We start from the raw sequence: 22,994 nt of genomic DNA, 5'->3' as shown, positions 1-22,994 counted from the left end.
CTGAGTATAGTTTACCAGAGACACGCCAATCAGTATTTCACGTTTTTATTTCCCAGCGGGTGGGGGAGGGGGGTGGCATGGGGTGGTGGAAGGAGGAAGCAGGAGGAGAAGAAACTAGCCTCAATATTTCCTAAATAAGGGGTGAACACGTAGAAAAAATAAAGCGAGGGTTTATTTCCACTGTTAACGAAGGGATAACACACGAACTGGACAGAATTTAGCTTCCAAAAGTTTCCTTCTTAGGGCATCGTAAGGATGCAACACAAAAACGAACAACTATAATAATAGTAATTGCCAAACAAAACAGAAAAAGGTAAGAATGACAAAATAAACAGCAAATACTTTCTTTTGTTTATCCCGGTGCTATGTAGCAATATTTCGGCTCTTCTTTATTAAGTGTCAATAAATAATTAAATTCAAACAAAAGAAACCTAGAAATGATAGTCTACTACAAACACTACAGTCGTGGAAAATAAAAAAAAAACAAAACAACAGGCATAGTCAAACATTTGGGTTCAATCTTTCTGCAGTCTACTTCGCAGCAAATGTTAAGTGTCGTCACGCAACGCCCGTTGCGTGGCAAGACCAACCAACGCCTACGCCTGCGAAAGAGACTGAACAAACTTGGACCTTAGTCCTCCGAGGAAAAGCGCTCACTTAAACTATTTAGACGTGAAAAAAGACTGAATTGTAATGCGTTGCTTTTTCTTCGGAGGCTCGTTTGTCGAGCTACCTAAATTTGAAGTCACGGAAGAGTTGCTTTCTCCATTTTGCAACTCTAACGCAAAATGATAGTCTAAATGTTCCGGCATGATGCATTCTGGAAACGTTTCCCCACATTTCTCGCATTTGCACAAATCTGTTTTGTCCCAGTCTACTTGGTTACAAAGATTCGCGCGGGTCCCACCAGTGGCGGACCCACCAGCAATCGCGACATTCTTTGATGTTTTTCTTCCTTGTACTTCATTGGTGGACACCCTTGAATCAGAGAATGAAGGATTTCCTCTCCTCTTTTCATCTTGCTGATTGTTTTTCAACAGTGACCGTTCAATCTCTTGCCGAATTTCTTGTGGTAAAGATTCTAACACCAAAGAATCGATCTGACAACCTAGGTAGGGATTGCAAGATCGTCTCTCACTATTTTGCTGCTTTCCTTGACATATATTCTTTCCTGATAAAAACACCTCTATGCCTTTCTTTTTTGATAGGCTACTACCACTAAGCTTTGATTCATCCACTTTTTTCTCATTATCTTTGCCTTCTTTATTATCATATCTCCGAACTCCGTCACACGAATTTTCCCCGCGCTGGCTCTGGCTAACCACACTGCCAGAAGCAGAAGTTCCATCACATCCCTTGTTTCCATCTAAACTCACGCCAGATAAATACTCGTCCTCCACGTTTTCAGAGATGACGTTGTCCGCTGAATTTTCCGCTTCTTCCAACTTGTTTTTCTTACTGAAAAATGAGCTTATTGACGGCGTACTGTTATGATCACTTATTTCTTCAAATTTGCTGGCTGACACGTGTAAGGTGACAATAGCTGGATACCTAAAGAGTTTAAGATACTTCCATCAAGCCAAACACCTCGTGTGGAGACTCTGATTTTGATTGCTTGTTTCGAGCAAGTTTAAATTGAATATCGAACGTTATGCGACATTGCATCGATTTTGCTTTACTTCGATCTGTGATTGGTCTAGAAAACTCGTGCCACTCTCTCAACCAATCACCTATCCCACCTGCGTTTTCCCGCGCTTTTTCGAGTTCTCATTGGCTCTTAAAAGTAAAATGTCACGATAAAATCGACGTGATCCCCACCCCACTCCATGGGCGGTCAATTTTCGATAATTCCACTCTATACTCTGTTGGCGTCAACTGATTCCCCGCTCCGTTCCCCTGAAAACCATCTGATCCTTACCCACCCTCCCCCTGATAACTATTGACAGTTCGCAAAATGGTTAAGAAATAAATAATTTTAATTTAATTTTTTACTTACCATGCATCAGTTTTGTTTTTCTTTAAAGAGTTGAATGGCAACAGCACATTATAAAGGTCCTTTGCAATTTGATCGGCAGTTGAATTTTTCATGTGGCAAGAACGAGTAGCAGAGGAGTTATTCTCAGTCTTGAAGCCGACACCCAATAACTTGGCCTCCCGTTTATTCTGTTGGGGAAAATAATGAATAAAATTTAAAGCGTACGCAAGATGATAGGAGACTTAACTAAAAATTTTAAGTTTGCAACTCTTCTGCTCTGAATATTCTCAGCAATTTTCAATAACTCGCAAGAGAAAGAGGATTGCTTTGATTTTGCTTCACACTGCTCCGAGATTTGTCCGAAAATTCGCTCCACTCTCAAGAACCAGTAAATTGCTACGATAAAACCAACCGCTCCGTGTAAACCATGACTAAAGATAACACGACGACCAATCCGAACAAAGGCAATATCACCACGAGCCAAAGCGAACGCAAAGCCAACTGCTTGAGGCACGTAAATCGCAGGAGATCAAACTGCGATTGGTTTTTCAATTTTGAATCGCACTGTTTGTAAGTTTTTAAACAAATTAAAGAGCAAAACAAAACAAAGTCAATGTAAACGCGGATGACGATCAACAATCAACTGAAATTGTTTAAAACAACTTTGTTTATTTAACTAATGTTGGGTCCGACGATATGAAGAATAATATTTTTTCTTTACCAATTCTGATTCTTTTGTGAGACGCTCGTGGAGTTCACCAGCCAGCTGATCCAACCAGTATTTTACCTAAAACGAAAGAAAAATCAGATGAAACCTCTAACATATCTCATGTTTAAGGCCTGGTCACCCACAGTCACTTTTCAGCTGGTCACCAATTCGCACCCTGCAAGCTACTCAGATTGTTGAAATTTGTAAATTTATCATTACTAATGAATCACTGGTTTTCAAAAACATTTTCTTAGAATTAATAAATTACCTTTTCTCCTGTTGCAAGCTTCCCCTTTCCGGGGAAATTCTTGCCGCATTCGATAGACTTCGGCAGCTGTCGAGGCCTAACAGGTTCGTGATCTATTCCACGACTTATTTCAGACAGCCACTCCCTAGCAATAAAAAAAAATGAAGGGGTTTTCTTCAATAACGCAAATAACAAATGAGAAAGCAGAGAGGAAAGAAAAGTCTTAAATTTTGACGACAAGCTTGTTTGATACCGTGGTATTAAGAGTGCCGATTTGAAGGATACATTTTTGTTCTAAAGTTTTGGGGCTTTCCGGACTGCCTAGATGTAGAGAAAGGCCGCAAACTACCATATGCTGCTTCTTAATCCACTCTTAATCCCCACGGTATCAACGAGCGCTAATTTATTCTTGTTTTCTCGTCACTATATTCCCACCAATAGTGTAGCTCCATTTTCTACATATCAACAAACGCACACAAACCACAATTCCTCCATTCGCTCTAACGAAGGGCAAACGCTCGAAACGTCAGCTTCGAAACTCTTTACGGTGGCCAATTTACGTTACCAACTCAGTTGTTATACTCTCCCACCGACACAGCACCACAGTTTCTGTAGAAACTTACCCACTTTGTAACATGTTAAGTTGCATTTCATTTGTTTTCGTTTTTTTACATGTACATGTATTATGAAAAATATTTACCCTGTCTTATCTCCAAAACGACCCTGTAACTCACTAAGGGAGTAGTTGGCCAAATCACTCATCTTTTCTGCATGTAAATTTGAGCGCACTTCCAAGCCAAGTTTGCCTCCCATATTACGGCTGCAAATGCACCAAATAAATTCAATAAATCGCTATCATTATTAATCGAAAATGTATGACTATTTCACAACATAGTGACTAAATTGACACTTCAAAAGGTCTTCTACAAAGACACAAAACAAAATTCCTAATTTGAAAACATTAATTGCTGTGTTAACTACTAATGCAACAAAATGGAATTCTTCATTGAGAACAGAGAACTCCTTGAAAATGCTTCTCACAAATAGAGGGAATCTCCCTCAGAATTACATTATGTATTGTCATCTTTGAAAAAACTCAATGGCAATATCTAAAAACAGTCTTTATCACCTAGGAGTGACTACCATATCATTTAAAATTTCAACTTAAAATCCTGTGAGGGAAGCCCCCATGCTCAACAAGATGCTAAGGATTTTAAATGAATGAAGAAGGCTGTCAATAAATTTTGAAGCTGTTACATTGGAGATTTCACCCACAGCAGTCTAAACCTTGCCCAAGTGTAACACTGCAATCAACATTGTGATTTTTAACATCAAATGAGCCCAGCCATAACAAGTATAACAGGCTACAGCACTTATTGAGAGCCCTGGCCTGGGTTGTTCAAAGCTGGGTTAAGATAAGCCAAGGTTAGTGTGAAATTTGATTGCAGTTCTGAAGGCTTTAAAAGAAAACTCAGTTCAAATATTTTTGCTCGCAACTTGATCATTGAATGGCCTAGAAAGGAATGGGGAAACTTTAACCTAAAAGACTTTTAAACAAAGAAATAAAGAGACCTGGATTAAAATTTAACACTGGGTTAGCCCTGATTGGCCTTCGAACGACTGGGCGCTGAAGAATTGTATAGAGAAAAGCCTGAAGTGACTTAATGGCTACATTCTGCTTCTGAATTGTCATTTCATCCCTTAAGCCAGACACAGAAGAAGAAATAAAAAGTTCTCACCAAATTAACCTATGTATTATTTCAAGCGCCCCTTCATATGATGCTACAACTCAGATACACCAGAGGTTGTTGGCTGAGTGGTCTGCAGCAAGCAGGAAAAGGGAATATATGTGAGGGGCTGATACAAGGGTACAGTGTGAGTTTTAAGATCTGGGGGAGTTACCATTCACATCCTAGTGTTAGCAAAAAGTACCCACCTCCCATTTACAACTACAAAGGATAGGAATTCTTCTCCCTGAATTTGTTACACTACATGTACATTTCAACTCAAATAACAATGACTAAATTCGCATCTAGCATATGTAAGCATTTTAATTCTTACACTTTTTTTATGGGAACTGTTTCATACAACTTTGGCACTGCACTCTGGGGTAAAAGAGTCTGCTTATCTGGTTTGTGACGTCCACCACATAACTTTGCCAGCATCTGATAATGAAAAAAACAACATTGATTGTTGATAGCAGTTGATGATAAATAACAATCCACAGGTCAACAAAAGGAGCAAATCAATTTTCTGAGAGTCATAAAGAATCTATTTCCTCCTCCGTTACATCTTCAGTGCAATTTATCTGTGTCATTGAGCCATGGGCTAAACCGCTGGCATTTTTACACCGAGGGCTCGGTTAATTCCTTGGGGTAATCTGTTCAGTGACCACGAAAGTCAAGCCGAAGAAGGTTCGGCTTCATTCGTTTCTTTTGACTTGAAGAAAGGTGCGATGTTTGCGGGAAGGACATTCAACCGATTTGAAAAGGGAAGGACAGTATCACCTCTGAATCAAATAGCGAGGTTAAGAGTACAATGAAAATGATTTTCCACTCATGAACTGCTGATTGTTTGGCTAATTCTCCTTTTCAGAACCATCAGAAAAGTAAAGAGAACAGTATGGAGAATATGCATTCTGATGCTAGGGCGAAAAGGGTTAAGAAAAAAAAGAAGCAAGGAAAACTGTAAAGAAACAGTAGAATATCTTCCATGTCTTAAAAAAATATATACCCCAGACAATCAAAATATGGCCAAAATATTCTGTGTATATGCTATTAATAGAATTCTCCAATATCTCTATGCTTTTAGGATACCCTTTCACTACCAGATCTCATTAGTAATTCTCCGCACTGTCTGCCAGGTAATCAATTCTTGTGATGTTTGTTCTGAGAGAATTTGGTATCTGGTCAATAAATAATTCCCTAATTGACATTTTGTTTTATTCTCATTACTACTCTGGTTGATATAGTATTGATATTGTAAGGGGAAATTATGTCTTGGTCACTTGTGAAAGGGTTGAAGCAAAGGGTTGTGTGTTCTGAATTCAGAAATAAAATTGGGAAATCTTTTTTAGGTTGGAACCTAGCAGAGAATAGCTCATTTTTGAGAGGTAAATTCAATTTCTCTGTTTGTTTTATATTGTTTTGTTCAGCAATTCTTGATATCCTACAGAAGAAGGGATCATGTAACCAAAAAAACATTTGTTTATAGAAGCCTCTAACCTTATTATGAGCAATCCCTGCTGAGCATGTGAATTGTGTCTCTTTTAGCACAGCTTTCCTCATTTCTGATACAATAATTGCACCAACTGCCAGCCTCCTAATGTTCCCATCATTTTGGAGAGAAGCTCTCCAAGCATCAGTATCTACATGTTTACCTTCCTGTTCATCTGCCATAAAACCTTCCAGAAATGTTGTTTCTGCAGACTTTTTTGCAATTTCATCTAGGCCCATTGTGCACATTCTCCTGTAAATCAATATGTGCATGCATTTATCACAGAGTGGAACACTGGATATTATGATTCAAGAGATTTGATTGGATCAGCCACTGGGATGGCCTTTTTATATTCACACACAAGACTTACATGTTGACATTTTCAGTCAAGTCTAGGTATGCTTCATCCACACTTGCCCTCTCACAATTGTCACAGAAGCGAGACAGCACTGCTATCACTTCTGCCCCTGCCTCACGATAATGCGTCAAGTTGGCTTTCCCACGTGCCTCTGGGACTCGCACCAAATTTATCTCAGGACACTTCTCTTTGGCCTCATCCCCTCGCATGCTTCTTGTCACTCCAAAATGACGTGCCTCGTAGCTAACAGCTATAATCCTGTTATAGACATACAGTCATGAAGTTAGTAAGTGTCAGCGCTATTTAAGAAATAGATTCCGTGTGGCTGTGCCTCTGTTCAGTAATGGATCACTGATAACATAAAAATGCAATAAGAAACAAAAAGTGTAACTCATGAAGTGCAGCTGATTATGTCACTGATGTTCTAATCACATTTTTTCATCTCCTGCAATTTTATATCATTTATATAATAAGCTCAGTTATACACGCATTCTGATTGGTTCTCACTTATGATCTATTGGAGGACAGAGGTAAAGATGACATCATCATTAAAACTTTTTTTAATTCTTTATTATATAAAACGAATAGATTCCAAGTTGCCGTGCATCTGTTCAGTAAAAGATCACAGAGGATGTCAAAATGTCAAAATGTGGTAAGAACATCAGCCTGTGACACACTTGGCTGCGCCTTGTGTGTCACTTTTTTGTTCTCACCACATTTTGACGTCATCTGTGATCTATTACTGAACAGACACACGGCAACTTGGAATCTATTTGCTAAACAGACCCATTGAAACATGGAATCTATTTGTTTTAAAAAATAAAAATGCTGTTTATTTTGTTAATGGTGCATTTATGCATCTGTGCTATAATAGATCATAAGCGAGGACTAATCGAAATGAATTTATTATTCAGCTTATCATATAGCAATATTGTTAAATAAAAGATCAATTTCTATTGCCCTTCATGAAATATTTTCATGTTGATAGTACACTGATGACTTTGGATATGGTGCGCTGTATAATCCTCAATTAAGTTTTTAATTATTCGGTTCCTGTTCTATCTGGTATTGTGTAGTTAAAATTACAGGAACTGGGTACAAGCACCCTTGAAAGCATAGTCCTTAACACAGACAGATAGGTAGAATGATGGAAAGAAACTCCATCAATAGGGCACTACCTTACAGTCTGGGAATGAACCCACACTACCTTCAGGACAAAAAAAGCTGGAGACAATAATCGGAGAGAAAAACAAAAAAAAATGGTTGATCACACTTAGACAAATTTAACACTAATCGTACACATGATGACAATTCACAAATTTATAAAAAAAGGAAAAAAAAACAATAAACCATATAATTATGATGAGTTGTCACAGTGTCTCTTTTTTATAAATGCTTTACTTAGCCCTTTACACCCTAACATCAGTAAACATTTTCTCCACACTGTTCTCTATACATTCCTATAGTACTGACAAGGAGAATTTGTATAACAATCCTGAGCTTCTTTACTTGGTGATCATTCTCTCTATTCCCATAACCTCAATGTTTGTTTTAGGGATGATACTGATAGGAGAAATTAGTTGCTAATCAAAAAGTGCCATTTATTGTTTTAATAAAACTCCATAAACTTCAATTTTCCTTTGGATTACCGGTGCTTTAACCCTTAACTACCATAAGTGACCAAGAATCTCTCATTACAATATCAATATATTATCAAGCAGACAAGTGATGAGAGTGAAGAAAAATATCAATTAGGGGATTGCAAGTTGATCCAATACCAATTTCTTCAAACTAACATCACAAGACCTGTATTGGCAGACAGTAAGGAGAATCACTAATGAGATCTTGGGAGTTAAAGGGTTATACAATATGTTTTTGACCAATCAGGTCACTTGTAGTATCTCAGTTATTGCATAAAAACTGTAATAACTTGATGTGTGCAATTCAGTTGTTAGTGCCAAAACTACACTACACTACACAAAAGCTGATCATTGAACTCATCAAAGGATAAGTTGTATTGAAGTGAATTAGCCAAGCAGCCATACTGTCCAACAATCGCCCTTTTTTGGCTAAATTGGATCAATACAACGCCACTTTAGAGTCGACGCACAGAATACAGACTCCGTCTTAACGTGGTCAAAAGGAGCGCTGTCTCAGTTCTAATATAAAAGGCTAATCCTTAAAAAACAAACACAAAAAAAAAAGACACAACAAATGGTAGCGAAATACCTCAATCTGTACTATATTGTGTATTGATACTGTTATATTGTTAAGGCTAATGGAAAAAATGTCAAAGCTATCATATCATATTATGTAATTCGATCGAGAAACTTCGAGGCAAATTTCTTATCTATCGAAAAAATTAATACGCAACGCCGCCCAGATGTATCAATGTATTGATGCAAAAAGGCTCCCAGATTTCACGGTTCAATACCACGCGAGGAATACTTAATCAAAAGAAATCTTTAATTGAGAAAATTTAAAATTCGCTTACCCTCCACCTTTCCATGTTTTATACTGAACCACAGCGCAAGGTTTGCCTCGCAATTCTGGATTTCGTCTTTGTTCGACTTGAACATAGAAGCAGTCCATATCCACCAGAGCTACAACACGATCTAAAGCCATCTGGCGCGTTAGTTCGCCGACAAAGACACCGCTTTGATGTTTTCTACAGACTCGCTTCCAACGTCGCGTCAACACATTTCGTGGCCATTTTGAATAGTTCCCGCGAAGTATTCGTGGGTTTCATACTAACTAGGGAGGGGTAGAGGATATTGAAAAAATAAATACTTCTCTGTGATTATAATAACGAGAATTTTAGGGAACAATTTTACAAGAATTATTTTACAAAGTGAATTTTTTAATTAATTTAGGACAAAAGTTATAGTGTTTAAATAACACAGAAGATGAAAATATGTCCGGTGAGAAAAGGGTCTTGAAAAAAAAAGTCTCACATCCCTACCCCTAATGGTTTCGTTCTCTAACTTTGTGGTCGCGATGCACTGTGGATTGTAAACAAAATGGCCGGAGCGGAAAGAAGGGTGAGTTAAATTTCAAGTGCAATATTTGTCGCTCTTTTTTGTTGTAATTGAAAGTTCCTTTGCAACTTCTGTTCACATTATTATCACATCGATGAGTGGCTCTTTACAATCACAGAGGATTTTAGGTTACACTGTTCTTTAATAGAAAACCGCCACCGGAAATTTGATCACGGAAGAATATTGGACGATATTTTATGCTCTTTGTTTTTGATATGCCTGAATGAATTTGGTCCAACTCAAATAGCGCTATTCCGTGAAAACAGGGCACTAAAATTTTTGGATAGAAAGCCAAGATGATCGACGTGAAATGCAAATGATCGATTTCCCAAGAGGATTGATGGAGTGTTCTAAAGAGTTGTTGCGAAATACAACAAACTCCTATTTAATATTAGGAAAGTTTTCGCATCTATCCGCGAATTCCCGCGTTGCATAGACGACTTTGATATTATGGGCGCCTTTCTAGAGACTTGATTAAAATGAGTAATTCTTTCATTAAAATGTAACTTTCACTTGGAATCATGTTACGATTTTGAAAGAAGTTATAATTGATTTAATCGATCCGCTTTTTGAATCAAGCAACATCACGAATGTAACCTATATCACAGCTTTGATTACAGCTGATCAGATGCAGTGACTAATATCCTAAAAAATTATTTATATACATACAGTTTCTCTGTATTTATCATCATGTATCGTGCCCCAGCTAAAGCCAATATCTGAATATTTTTGGCATTTATAACAAGTTACTTGTTAGATTATCTGTCACTAGACAACTCAGAAGTTATGTTGTGTATTAAGACCAATCGTAAAGGTACTAATGAAAGTTTACGCAGCAGTAAAAGTGTCGGTAAAGCGCCCATGAAGGTAATGTTTAATCAAATTTATGGATACTTTTGCATTTTCCATATTTCAAGAAATTTCTTTTGAGTCCACTTACAAAATTCTTTGCTTTGGGTCAGTTTTCATAGTTTTTCAAGTCCTTTCTTTTCTTAATGAAAGAATATATCACAGGTGTTAATTCGAAACAGCAGGTTCATGTCTTTTAAAGTATAAATTTTTTATGACGTTCATTGTAGCATTTTGATGACAGTTATGTGAGGCTAGTATCCTAAGAAAAATGTCGGTTGTCGTCCGTTGTTTGCCTTGTAATGGCATGGCCAACATTTAAAGTTGCACTCTGTAATTAAATTAAATGTATTCCTCTACAGTTCCTGACAGTTATGCTAATTTGCTGTATCCTTTCTGTTGTTTTTGGCATGTTTCTTCACAGCAGGCTTTTCTCTGCTCTTAATTTGTTATGTTAAGCAATTCTTAAGCTTGACAATGGTAGAATTGACTATCTTTTGCACTGAAACCAGCCCTTGAAATATATGACTAGAGAACAAACACTTTTTCTTGTAATTGTACATACTACAACATTCACCACAATACTTGAAAATTTGTTCTTGTGATTACCCTCTTCCTGACACAATTTAGAGATTTGCATTCCTTGCATGCCAAGTATTTATCAAGCTGTTTTTTGCTGTCTAGCTGAGACTCAAGGTTTATCTGGATGAAAGGCAGAAAGTGGCAGAAATATTTGTTACACAAGTGACAAAATGCAAAGATATAGTGCAAAGGTTACAACGACAGATCCAGGAGACTGATTGCTATCTAATAGAAGTGTGGCAAGGATGTGGTAGGTTTAGTGTTATTGATGCATATCTTTATAAACCTAAAATCAACTCCACCAAGCTAGTAACAGTTTTTTGGAAGTAGTTTTCATAGAGAATTGAAATGGCGGTACTTTTGCAACATTACTCTCTTTCATGCACCGTTTGCAGCAATATCACTCTGCTTTTTTTACAAAATTTGATGTGGCTCTCTGCCAATTTGTATATCTCTTCATGAATACATAATCACTGGTTAGATTTGTATATTTATGAATAATTTTCTATTTTTGTACTTATGTCTCCAGTAGATTGTTTTTTATAAAGAAATTGTATCTTCATTTTCTAACTACTAGCTATCAATCCATGAATTTTGACCAGTTGATGACGCTCAATATTTTTAATATCTGTTGCCAAATCGAAAATGATTAAATTAAGATACAGGAATGTGCTCAAAATTGGATTGACTCATTGGATAAACAATAGGAAAAGCATTTATTTGTTAATTTAGAAATATTGTAATATTTTAGCACATCACCCTGTTTTAAATAAATACAGCCTCTCCTTCAGCTAATATTCAATTTTTCAAATTAAGGAAAAGTTGCAGGTAAAATTTGTGATCAATAACAATTTTTTTTAACTTATCTATTTTTATGCTGCTGTAAAAAGGCTATAATACCTTGAAGTTTAATTTGTGTTTTGTAGACAGGATGTAAGCTACTTTTTGTTTCTTCCTCAGAACGTCTTGTACCTGATAGTGAGTCAATCTTCAGTACTTTACTTGAATGGGGAAGCGATCTGGAAGATGTGAAGTTTTACCTGCGACCAAGGGAGGAGATACCATCTTACTCACAGGCTGTTAATGGTGAGATATGTAATTTATTACCCTGAGTATCATTCACCCGGAGTTCTGCAGATCAGTTACATATTTGTGACCCTCTTTTGTCATTGTGGGAATAAAACTTGATACTTCACATATTTTTTTTTAAATTTTACTTCATGAAATGCTTTGAGTGCTTTAGGTTCCTTTTTTTGTTGTTGTTTTGTTTTGTTTTCATCTTTTCATTATCTAAGCCAGACATTCCATGAAATGTTTTATCTCTGAATGCTTTCCTGACTAAAAAAAACTAAATTCCAGAAACACTATCTCATGAATAAACTTCTGATATTGAAGTAAATACACCCTCTCAATTTAAATATATGGAAACATGTGATCCAGACTTAATATTTTTGAAAAAATATATTTTTTTAAGCCCAGTTTTCCCTGTTATTGTTAATTTTAAAAAATTGAAAATATACATGAAATATATGTGCCTTTTGTTTTCCCATCTTAAACAGACACTTTTAAATGAGAAAAGAAAAGGTGTATATGCTTCAGGTATTTTTTTTTTCAAGTTGCAATGTTTTTGAAAATGGGTGTCTACTTATATATTAGTTAGATATAGCTCTTTGGCATTACAAAGCTTTGCTTTCATGTCCAAATTGAGCGCTCTACTTAGGAGGAGTCATGTCTCACAATTGTGCATCCTCACTAGTTTATCTAGTTCAAGTCCTCTGGCATGGCTTGGAAGATACCACAAATGTGGGATCATTCGGGGTAACTTAATGCTTACACCTCCTTTCTAACATCAGCACTGCACTGAATGCCAAAACAGTACTGTCTGCAGTTATATATATTAGTCTTTTGAGAAGTGTTTTGGAAAAGTGGCACATGAGGTGCAGCAGAGTGCGTCACTGATGTTCCCATAACATTTTGATGTGATGTCTGCTGTGATCTATTACTGGCAGTAACTGTACAGACCCATGGCAACATGGAACCCATTTGTTTCGTATACTAAAAATTAAAGTAAAATGCTCATAAAGGTGACCTTAACTATGCATCTGTCCACCAAAAGGTCATTAAAATAAGAACCAATCCTTGTGTGTAGATTCAACTTCTTGACATATAATTCTACATCTGTATGGCCATTCAAAGTATGTTTAAAGTCATAAGCTTTGTCTTACTTTTTCAAATTTAGGATCAACAAGTCCAAGGGTTAATGGTTTTAAAGAGGAAACACCGCTTTCACGAGATGTGGTAAGAAAGACATCTCCATGAAAAAAAAAGATTGATGGAAAAATAATAGTAATTGTTAATTTGACTCTTAGGGTCAGGTATTCGAGCAAAGTTTAGCAGTTGTTTGACAAAACCGTGTTCTAAGCCATCTTCAATTCAGCCCAACCTTAAACTGAACTTTTACTGTTGTTAACAGTGCCAAGAGGTGCATAAGCTTATATAGGAAATTTATTTAATGAAATCAACTCTCACATAGAGAATCCCTAAGGCCCACTGCTTGCGTAAGACCATAATTTGAGTAAGACCTCATGTAAATACTGAAACCACCCTAGGCTTCCTGTAAATGATACACTTATAAGTTCTAACGTTCTGCAAAAGAAAATTTCCATGCCTATATCAGTCCTGTAATCAAACCAAGAGTCTTTAAGAGAAAATATTGTTGCCTTTTGAAGTAATACTGTCCAACTTAGTTACTCATTTTGTAAATTCATTTTTGTCTTAATCAAATTTTATCCTGCAAAAAAACTTTAAATTGTTTGACATTGCATTTTAAATAGAGAAGCCCTTTTAGAATGGAACAAGACTTCTTGGCTCTGCTGATACAGATCAACCCTTGAACTCCCATAAGAGACCAAGATATAATTTCTCCTTACAATATCAATACAATATCAAGCATACAAGTATTGAGAATAAAGGAAAGTATCAAAAAAGGTTCAAGTTGATCCAATACCAAATTCTCCAAACTTACATCATGAGAATTGTATAGCGGATGGTAAGGAGAATAACTGACGTGATCTTGGTAGTGAAAAGGTTAAACCTGTCCAGAGATTGTTATCTCATATATTTTTTTGTTTTTGTTTTTTGTTTGCTATGTATCAGCTTTTAGGCGGGAATAGAATATCGATTAGTGAACTGAAAGAATTCGCCGCCAGACAACAGCAGGAGATTGCAGCTAAAGAAAAAGAACTTAAAGCAAAGCAGGTTCAGTTTATGGAAATGAGACGGAAATTACAGAACAAACCTCAGAATCCATCTGTGCAGCAGTTGTCGGCTAAAGCCGATGAGCAGGAACAGCGGCTAAGAGAATTACGCCATGCGCAGGATCAAACAGATTCTTATAAACTAAGCAATGGTGCTTTGGGTACGTTTGGAATTTTAACCTTTTTATTATCTGCGAGTTTATTCTCCTTGCAAACTGATACACTTATTCTTGCATGTTGGTTGTGAGTGCTCTACAGATATCAAACGTTACTTTCCATCACAAGATTTTGCCTTCGCCCAAAATGAGCCAATCGGAACAAAAGTCGTGTTGAGAACCCATCCTATCCCAGAAGTCATAGAGTTAAGGGATTTTCCCGGTTTTTTTACGCGCCAAGCTGTGTTAGACTTAATGTCTGAGAGAATGAGAATATTTAAACCTTCAAACAGCCAATGAAATGCAAAGAGAGAAACCCTCATGTGGCTTTCCCCACGTTTTTTTTTTTTTTTTTTTTTTTCTTTTTACCAGTAGCATCTGTTGTGAAACATTATCAGCTTATTCGACGTTGTTACGCAGAAGTAGCTGTGGCTGATTTACTATCTCAACTTAACCAATCGAAACGACATCCCTAAATAGCCGATCAAATGCAAAGAATGAACTTCTCAAGTGATTGTTTCCCGCGCTTTTCACCTGTTGCAAGAATTGTAACGAATTCTAATTGACCTATCACAACTTTTCCCAGACAACAACTGTCTCTCTCTCTCGACAGTCGTTCTTAGCAACACTAACGATGAAATTGTCCTTATTTCAGCCGAGGAATTGGAAAATGTACGTTCCCATTTCATGGAGAAAGAAAAAGAACTAGCAATAGCAGTTGCAAGAGTTGAAAGCCTCACTCGGCAACTGGATAAACAAAGAAAGGGATGGTCTCAGGCAACTCCAAGTCGACAGAAAACGCACCAAGAGCTGGAACTAGAACGACTTCGAAAGGAATTGATGGTAAAAGCATATCACGTAATTGCTGTGCACCATTGTGACGCAAGTGTGCTCTGTTATTACTAGATAAATTGCAAAACACTTGTTTTTCCTTCCTCGATATTTCCTTCCACCTCTGCTAAAGAGTATTCCGTAAAATGATGACGGAAGTTTTACAAAGAACGGTCTCCATATTGGTGAAATGTCAATCGTCAAATGGGTGGCCGTAAACGATGACGTCAAATGGTTATGTCATCACTTGGTTACAGTCCCCTTTCTATCAATCTATATGCTAGTGCTCCGTCGCTCAATCGGATGGAGGCAGCCTTTCGTTTTTAAGACAATGATCTTATTTTGAATAATTATAACACAATACTATTGAGGTCGAGCTTTTTTCGGGTTGAAATGCCGTTTAAAAATTATCAGGGTAAGTATGGACAGAAGGTAGAAAACTTGCACCACCCTCTCGACAAATCAGATGACAAATAAAAAGCACTTGCGCCTTGATCGCCCGCGTTTCGCCCGCGTTTTTTGCGCGTTTTTTCTGCGTTTTTCTAAGTTTGCTTGATTTCCCTTTGATTCCTCAATTGGTTCATTGTGTTATTTCCCTCTCTTCTGATTGACTGTTGTGACTGCTTTTGCTTTTGGTTTTACGTTACTTAATTGAACTGCACCCTAATAGTAGCTTTTCCTTCTTATTTAGACGCGGAACGAATTGAATCATCAGCAAAGCGTACAGATACAATCCCAAAAACAGCTCCTCGCGGAAAAACACAAAGAACTGTTTGAACTTGAATCCCAAATTGACAGGCACTCCAATAATTTACGGCATAAAAGATCACCAGGTAACCACATCGCTGCTTCGAACCATCACGTCGTGAATGGGGTCTCTTCATCCACAGACGAACCAGACTTTTTGGAGATGGACTACAGTAGTCTAAGGACCTTCTCGAAACGACAGCATAAAACAAACAACGCCGAGTCTAAAAGCGGAACCGGAAATTCTGCTACTACTTCCGGTTCCTTTCGCAGGCGCGGTCGCAACGGCAGAAAATTAGAAACGTTGCTTGAAGTAGAAGAGGAAGTTTCTGACGGTCACGCAAGTAATAAATCGTCGACGGAAGACCTAACGCAGGGACCAGGTCCACCGAGAGCGTCACGCGTGACAGAGTTGAAATCACGTTTTGAAGCAGAAGGCGTGACGTCTGCAAAGATGGTAAATCGGTCTCCTAGTCCTGCTCGTCGCGTGGACCCCGAAGGAGTTGAAACACCTCCTAAAATGGCTGGTGTCGACGGTTTGCATTCAGTTAGTGAAAATCGATATTACAATGGAAGTGATTTATTTGACTATTCTTCCTTGAAGTCAAGACCTTCTCATGTAAACGAGGAGGAACAGATCTCCACTTCAAAAGAGGAGGCCCTTGAAGTTTCACCTTCGTCAGAAGCAAAACCTGAACCAGCACACAATGGCACGGAGTGTTCGAGTCCTAGTGATGGAGAAGATTTTTCTGGACACAGTTCTCCTTTGTCGGTTGCGTCTTCGTCCTCTTCTTCATCAAATTCGTCTACTTCCAAAGCTGCAGTCTTTGCAATTACGGGCATTGTGAAGAAGACGGGTAACTTTGCGCCCCAATCAGAGAAGCCGCAGTCCCAATACTCAGAATCATTTTCGCCTCAACGCGTACCCCAAGGACTTTCGTATTCAAACAAGTTTGAAAATTCTAGAGCTCAGCCAGAGCAGCCAGTTGGTGATGTTTTAACGCCTAAGAGTGACGATGGAGATTTTCCATTGCAAGCTCGCCTGGTTAAATCAGAAGGGTTTTCAACAAAAAATGAAAATATTGGCACCTCAGCACAACCGACGGTGCTTGATTTTTCAAGATCAAGAATGAAACCCCAACAACCAATACATGAAAGTGTTCAGAATAACCAAATGAATGGTAGGAAAGTCGAACAAAAGTTTTCCAGTCCACCTGAAGTAAAATCTTTAGCGACCAAACTTGAACAATTCAATGCAAGGAGTGCAAAACCAGCTACGGGTGCACAAATTGGAAGCGATAGAGGAAACGTTTCCAAACGGACTGAGCTGAAATCTACGGATTCTTCGGTTAAATCTGGAAAGATACAGTTGTCACGGCTTCGTTATTCGACAGGCACTTCAGTAAACAGCGCTCTGCCGCAACAAATTGTGATGGAAAACAGTGAATCAGAAAAAAACGTGAAGGATCTATCGTCAAAACTAAACAAGGAAACAGCCTTGATGGATGCTTCAGGGGCAAATAGGATGGAAAATTCATCGCATGCTTCGCTGCAACAGTTATCGCAAAACTCTATCAAAACAAATGGCCATGCTGAGAAAGAAGATTCGGTGGCGTCAATTAACGATTTTGGACGCTCAAGCGAAAAGGAAAGATCTGAAAAAACTTCAAACCGAAACGATGAAACTGATAGCTCAAGAATGTTCTATGAAAAACAAAATAATGATATCTTGCCTGTGGGTGATGCGCAAACCCCGCCATTAGTATTTCGACCAATATCTTACCGCGCGAAGAAGTCAGCTGGTTTGCAAAGTAGCGTCAGTACATCTGCCGATCGATCCGAACTCGGTTCTGCGATTTCTAATTCGGTATCCATTCGTGGCAACTCGTCTTCGCTTACGAAGATAACGGTAACGCCGTCTGCTTCGTATTATAATGCGAGAGATTCGAACATCCCCGAGCAACGTTCGCCTGTTCCGACGAGTAAACGATCTAGGTTTATGTTTCACAGCGTGACTCCTACTTCATCCGAGGGTGACACTTTACTCGGTGGCACTTTTAACGAACAAGAACGCAAGGAATTCGGAGACAATGGAAATTTAGACAAGGAAACTGGACTCACAAATACACAGATTGATAACAAGACACGAGAAAACACAGATGCTCGCCTAAATTCCAAACAAGTCGTTTCTTCATTCAATATACAGCTATCGAGTCGGAGTCAAAAAGCGAAACAAGGACTGGAAGAAATTTCTTCGGCTGAGAAAATTAGTAAATCAGATCAAGGGAAAGAAAATAATAAATCTTCGGAACTTGTCTCATCAAGAAGGAAAATCTTCGAAGGTAAAGAGCTTATTGTCGAAAGTGGTCGACCCAGTTCCAAAAATGAACGAACTAACTCCGAAAGAGACCGAGTACCTCCCGAAATCGGGCCATTTTATCACGACAGTGGTAATTTAAAACCCGAAAGTGGTCGACTTAGCTTCGAAGTTGGTAGACCAGATGTCGAAAGTCTTCGATTAAGTCGGAAAGGAGAAAGTGACGAAACGAATGAAAACACACCGATAGATTTATCTTCCGAACTTTCAAATTCTCCGAATGCAAATCTTCCCGATGTTACCAGAGTTGGTTTTCAGAAAAGCCAACTTGAACAAGCACGTTTTTCCAAAACTACGTTATCTTCTTCAGAAGATGGGATCCATGGGTTCAACGCTGAACTGAGGCCAAAGGATTCACATGATAAAAATGACACTCTTTCAGGAAACAATCAAGGTTTAAGAGACCTGGAAACAAAGGACCGGGTAACAGTTCAAGATTTCCCAGTTGATATCAATAATATTAACACAGTGACACCCTTGTCTGTAAACGGAGATATAGGACTCGGAAGTCAGTCAAATAACTCCTTATCAGAACTCGTCCAAGATAAGCGGAATATTGATGGTACCTCAAAGTTCGCGCTCGTGAATGGAGATGTACTTAAAAATTCTCCAGAAAACTTGTCAAGCGATTCTACTGAAAGTGCCGCTACGCTTGCGCAGAAGATTTCTAAAAAGAAGAAGCCGAGGCGCGTCAGCCTTGACCCTTATGCTGTATTACTGGACGCTGCAGTTGAGGGAGAACTGGATCTAGTAAAGCTAGTCGTTCGTGAGGTACTGTTTTGAAATATCTCATCTCCTTTTCTCTCCCTCTTTCTTTGTTTTATTTGTATCTCTTTATTTTTTCTTTATTAATTTTTTCTTCCTTCCTTTTTTTTCCTTTCTCTCTATTTCCCTTTCTTTCTAACTTTCGTTTTTTTTTCCCTCTGCCTTTTTTTTTCTTTCGTCTAACATGAGTTGTTTTAGGCTGCCTTCAACCATTAAAAGTGATTCATATGAAAGTTCTCCCTACAATTTCCATAGATTGTCCTATAAACAAGTAAGGAGAATAGACAAAATCATCACCCATGGGGTTTTATCTTGTCAGTTATAACATGGTATTCTCCTAAAAAATATACTTGGAAATGTACAGAAAGTAGAAGGGAGAATTTGAAATCGAACATGTGAGGTTTTGAGGTTAGGAAACTGACTAGCTTCATTATCATGTTTCTCAGGTGGATGATCCCAGTGAACCGAACAATGATGGTATCACAGCCCTTCACAATGCTGTTTGCGCAAGTCACGATGAAGTGGTTAAATTTCTCGTGGAATTCGGTGTGGATATCAACTCCCCAGACTCGCATGGATGGTACGGAGATGTTAAGTTTACCCTTAAATTTCAACTTATAGTTAAGTTATATCGCCGTTGATGACATGGAATAGAACGCAAGTCCCGTGGCCTTGGTGAAAATGGCGCTGTGAGAGTGAAACCGCAGTTTTATTGAGTGTCGTTTAACAACAACCAAAGTGATCACAGCAGCCAGTCATAGCAGATAAGAACCTTCCGAGTAGCCAACAAGAGCTTAAAGTTAAAAAAAAAAAAAAGAAAACAGACAAATGAAGTGTCTGAAGCGCGGGAAAGTCTAATGTTCAAATCTCCTAGTTCAAATCCTCTCTTTGAATCACGTTCGTGAAAGATTTTTACTTTTTCTTGAAAATATTTTACTTATGGTCCTCTTCTTTTCCCTTTGCACAGGACTCCACTTCACTGTGCAGCTGCCAACAACGCCACAGAAATGGCTCGCTTCCTGACTGAACATGGTGCGTGTATTTTTGCTGCTACTTCACTAGAGAAGAAAACTCCCATGCAGTGTTGTGAACGGGGTGTACCCGATTACTTTAGCTGTATGAAATATCTGAATGGTAAGTCATTCTCATATTTTGGAATGTTTATTATTATTATTATCATCATTATTTTTTTTGTTCGTTGTTTCATTATTTGTTTTTGGACGGAATGCTTTAATAATTAGAATCATGGAAAAGAGTTGAGTCCTCATCGTCGAAATCGTGATCAGAGTTTCTCAGAGGGTGTAAAACTGTCATTTATCCTCCTCCTTTTTATTTGTGTTAATGAGAAGGCGCTAGAACTAGTTCCGCGAAATTTGTGCAACTTTCTTGGCAATATCCAAATAAGACTTTTTTTTTCAGATTGTTATCGAAAGTAAATGTAGTTTGGGGACTGCTGTAGCTGTGTTTGACTAAGATTTATAATTGGTTCAGAAAACTCGTGCTGCACTCTCTACCGACAAGTTAAAAAACTGAAATCAACCACAACTTATTTGGTTTGTTCTTGATTTCCCGTGTGTGAGGCAGTTAAAAGCTCTCTCCTCCAAGGTCTTACTGATTTCCTGTGATATTTCCCTTTATTCTGATTACTTTGGGTATGGTGTTACGAAACTAATGGGTACGAGCTCTATTGATTCCGGATTAACGGATTACTTTTTCGGATTTTCATCATTGATCGCCCTTTTTCACGGATTTTATCCACCGATGTCGAAGAGATCTAAATTTTTCACCCGATAAAAAAAGATTCTTTTCTACCCATCACGGAATAGATGGCAAGTGGCATAGCCAATCAGATTGCAGCATTTATAATGGAACGCGTGTAGACCTATACCAAAACTGATTAGAATGGTTTCTATCAACACTGTCTTTTTCTCTCCTCATTCAGATGTTCAGGAAAACTTCGGACTCGTTAACGACGGTCGGGTTTACGCACTCTACACCTACACAGCTGAAAAGGACGACGAGTTGAGCTTCGAATGCGGCGAAGAATTACTGGTACTGACGCGGGGAGATGAGACGGAGAAGGAATGGTGGTGGGCCCGGAACAACCGCGAGGAGACTGGGTACATACCGAGAAATTTACTTGGGGTAGGTGATAATATCTTATGTGTGCTTGTTTCTATGGAAGGGCGGTGAATGTCTTTGTTTTGTTTCTTCTTGCTTGATCGCTCATGCTGCCCCAAAATCATCTCCAAATTGATGATACATCCAGGCTCTGGGTGAAGCCACCCTTGGAAATTCAAATACCTTTTCTTGACAACAATTTGAACGTAACCAAGAACAACCTGCCCTGTTGGGTGTGTCTGCTGTGGTCTACCCTGCGACCAGGCGCGTTTTTTTGCCTCTCTCTTTTCCTTTTTCAGGGGCACGCGATGGCGTAGCAGCACAAGAGTCAGTGGTCGGAAACACGTTCCGTCCACTCTTGTGTCACCGCACTATCCCCCCTTCCCCGAAAGATATGAACTCCTGATCGAGGGCTAACCACGGTCTTGATATGTGTTTAACAGGACATACGATTTTGCAACGTCTTGGACAGGATGTCTATCTAGACCTCAAGTCCTGAACAAGGCGTGAACATTGGCCATGCGCGGTTTTCATGCGCAGTACTAACATTTTTTTCATCTCATTCTCCGTAATTTGACTGAAGTGGCTCTGTGAAGCCGATATGTCAAAATTCGCGATGTATTGCACAGTTAGCGGTATGAGCAGATTTTGTCATCATGGGAATCAGGGCCTTCGGCTGCATTCCCTCCCCATCCCCACCCCTGAGCGCAAACCTTCCTTACGCACATTGTTTATAAAATGTTTATAATATTAAGGCTTTACATGGTTGATTCTTTTCTCACAGTTACGCCCCAGAATTTCGCCCGTTTGACGAGGCAAAAGAAACGCTAATCTAAAGAAGGTGAACTTATGTGCGTGAAATACAGTCAAAGACTAAAACAAGCTAGGACATATTTGGGGGAACATAACTTATATCACAAAATTCTTTTCAAGATTACTGCTAAAAACCATGAAAGAGGTTGTGCCTCAAAATCTGATTAGAAAACAGTGAGTGGTAAACTGTATCAGTAACTTAATGATAATAGTGTCTTTACATGCACAAATAGCAATTTTTTTTTCAAGGCCAGGTAGTAGCAGATTTGTCATTCTGTTTTGGATCTAGTGTTGAATCACTTTCGAATATTTATAGAAATAGTGGCTATTTATTTTTTAAAGAAGTAGAACTTAATAAGATTCTTTTTCACATCGACAATAGTTCAAAACACAAGCATAATTTTTGAGTGATGGTATTTGCAGAAATATATATTTAAATGATATTATTAATGAGTATGCATACTTCATATATTTGAGCACTTTATGATGGGTGACATGATAACAAAAACCTAATAATAAATATGTTGATAATTTATCTTGGACAAATTTAAGTTTCCGGGAAATTAGAGCTTAATGATAGCCAATTTCAGAATAGTTTATATAACTGAGTTTCCAAGATAGTGATATTTGTTGCAATGTCAACTTACTAGAAAAAGGTACATGATTATATCATTGAAAAATCAAGTTTGTGATTTCATTGTCAAATGTTTTTCTAAGACTTGAATCAACAATTTTTGTGAAAGAAAAAGTTATTTAACTAAAATTAGTGGCTTAGGTCTATAAACATTAAATTAATATATAAATGCACAAGTCTTCTCTGTTAGATTTTGTCACCAGTGCCCAGTCCTAACTCTCTCATTACCTATGACGTCACAAACTTATGAAGTCACATTTATGCCACCTGCACCTCCCCCTCTAATACTCCAACCCAACCCCTCCCTTGTCAAACTACAA

General features: G+C 38.1%; 2 protein-coding genes across 3 annotated transcripts; one reads left to right on the top strand and one right to left on the bottom strand.

Moving 5' to 3' along the window:
* Positions 1-339: 339 nt before the first annotated feature.
* Positions 340-9,244, bottom strand: LOC113664446 (DNA polymerase eta). The gene is made up of 9 exons (XM_027180041.2): positions 9,000-9,244; positions 6,518-6,763; positions 6,156-6,399; positions 4,993-5,096; positions 3,632-3,751; positions 2,953-3,076; positions 2,697-2,762; positions 1,997-2,163; positions 340-1,551 (listed from the first exon to the last, which is right to left on the bottom strand). The coding sequence occupies exons 1-9, from the start codon at positions 9,128-9,130 to the stop codon at positions 663-665; spliced, it is 2,091 nt and encodes a 696-aa protein (XP_027035842.2). The 5' UTR covers positions 9,131-9,244; the 3' UTR covers positions 340-662.
* Positions 9,245-9,495: 251 nt separating this feature from the next.
* On the top strand, positions 9,496-22,847 carry LOC113664436 (uncharacterized). Of its 2 annotated transcripts, none has more exons than XM_089194641.1 (11): positions 9,496-9,546; positions 11,077-11,224; positions 11,935-12,060; positions 13,214-13,272; positions 14,131-14,392; positions 15,042-15,229; positions 15,909-19,112; positions 19,553-19,686; positions 20,074-20,240; positions 21,049-21,251; positions 22,012-22,847. In XM_089194641.1, exons 1-11 carry the CDS (start codon positions 9,526-9,528, stop codon positions 22,036-22,038), a joined length of 4,539 nt encoding a protein of 1,512 aa, XP_089050767.1. In that variant the 5' UTR covers positions 9,496-9,525; the 3' UTR covers positions 22,039-22,847. The 2 variants fall into 2 exon arrangements, with proteins under 2 accessions (XP_089050767.1, XP_089050768.1); XM_089194642.1 differs by lacking the exon at positions 9,496-9,546 and adding an exon at positions 10,183-10,410.
* Positions 22,848-22,994: the final 147 nt, after the last annotated feature.

Source organism: Pocillopora damicornis, chromosome 14, assembly GCF_964200805.1.
Source record: "Pocillopora damicornis chromosome 14, jaPocDami1.2, whole genome shotgun sequence".
In the NCBI taxonomy this organism is placed as follows: Eukaryota; Metazoa; Cnidaria; class Anthozoa; order Scleractinia; family Pocilloporidae; genus Pocillopora; species Pocillopora damicornis.
This window is presented reverse-complemented; position numbering and strand designations above follow the sequence as displayed.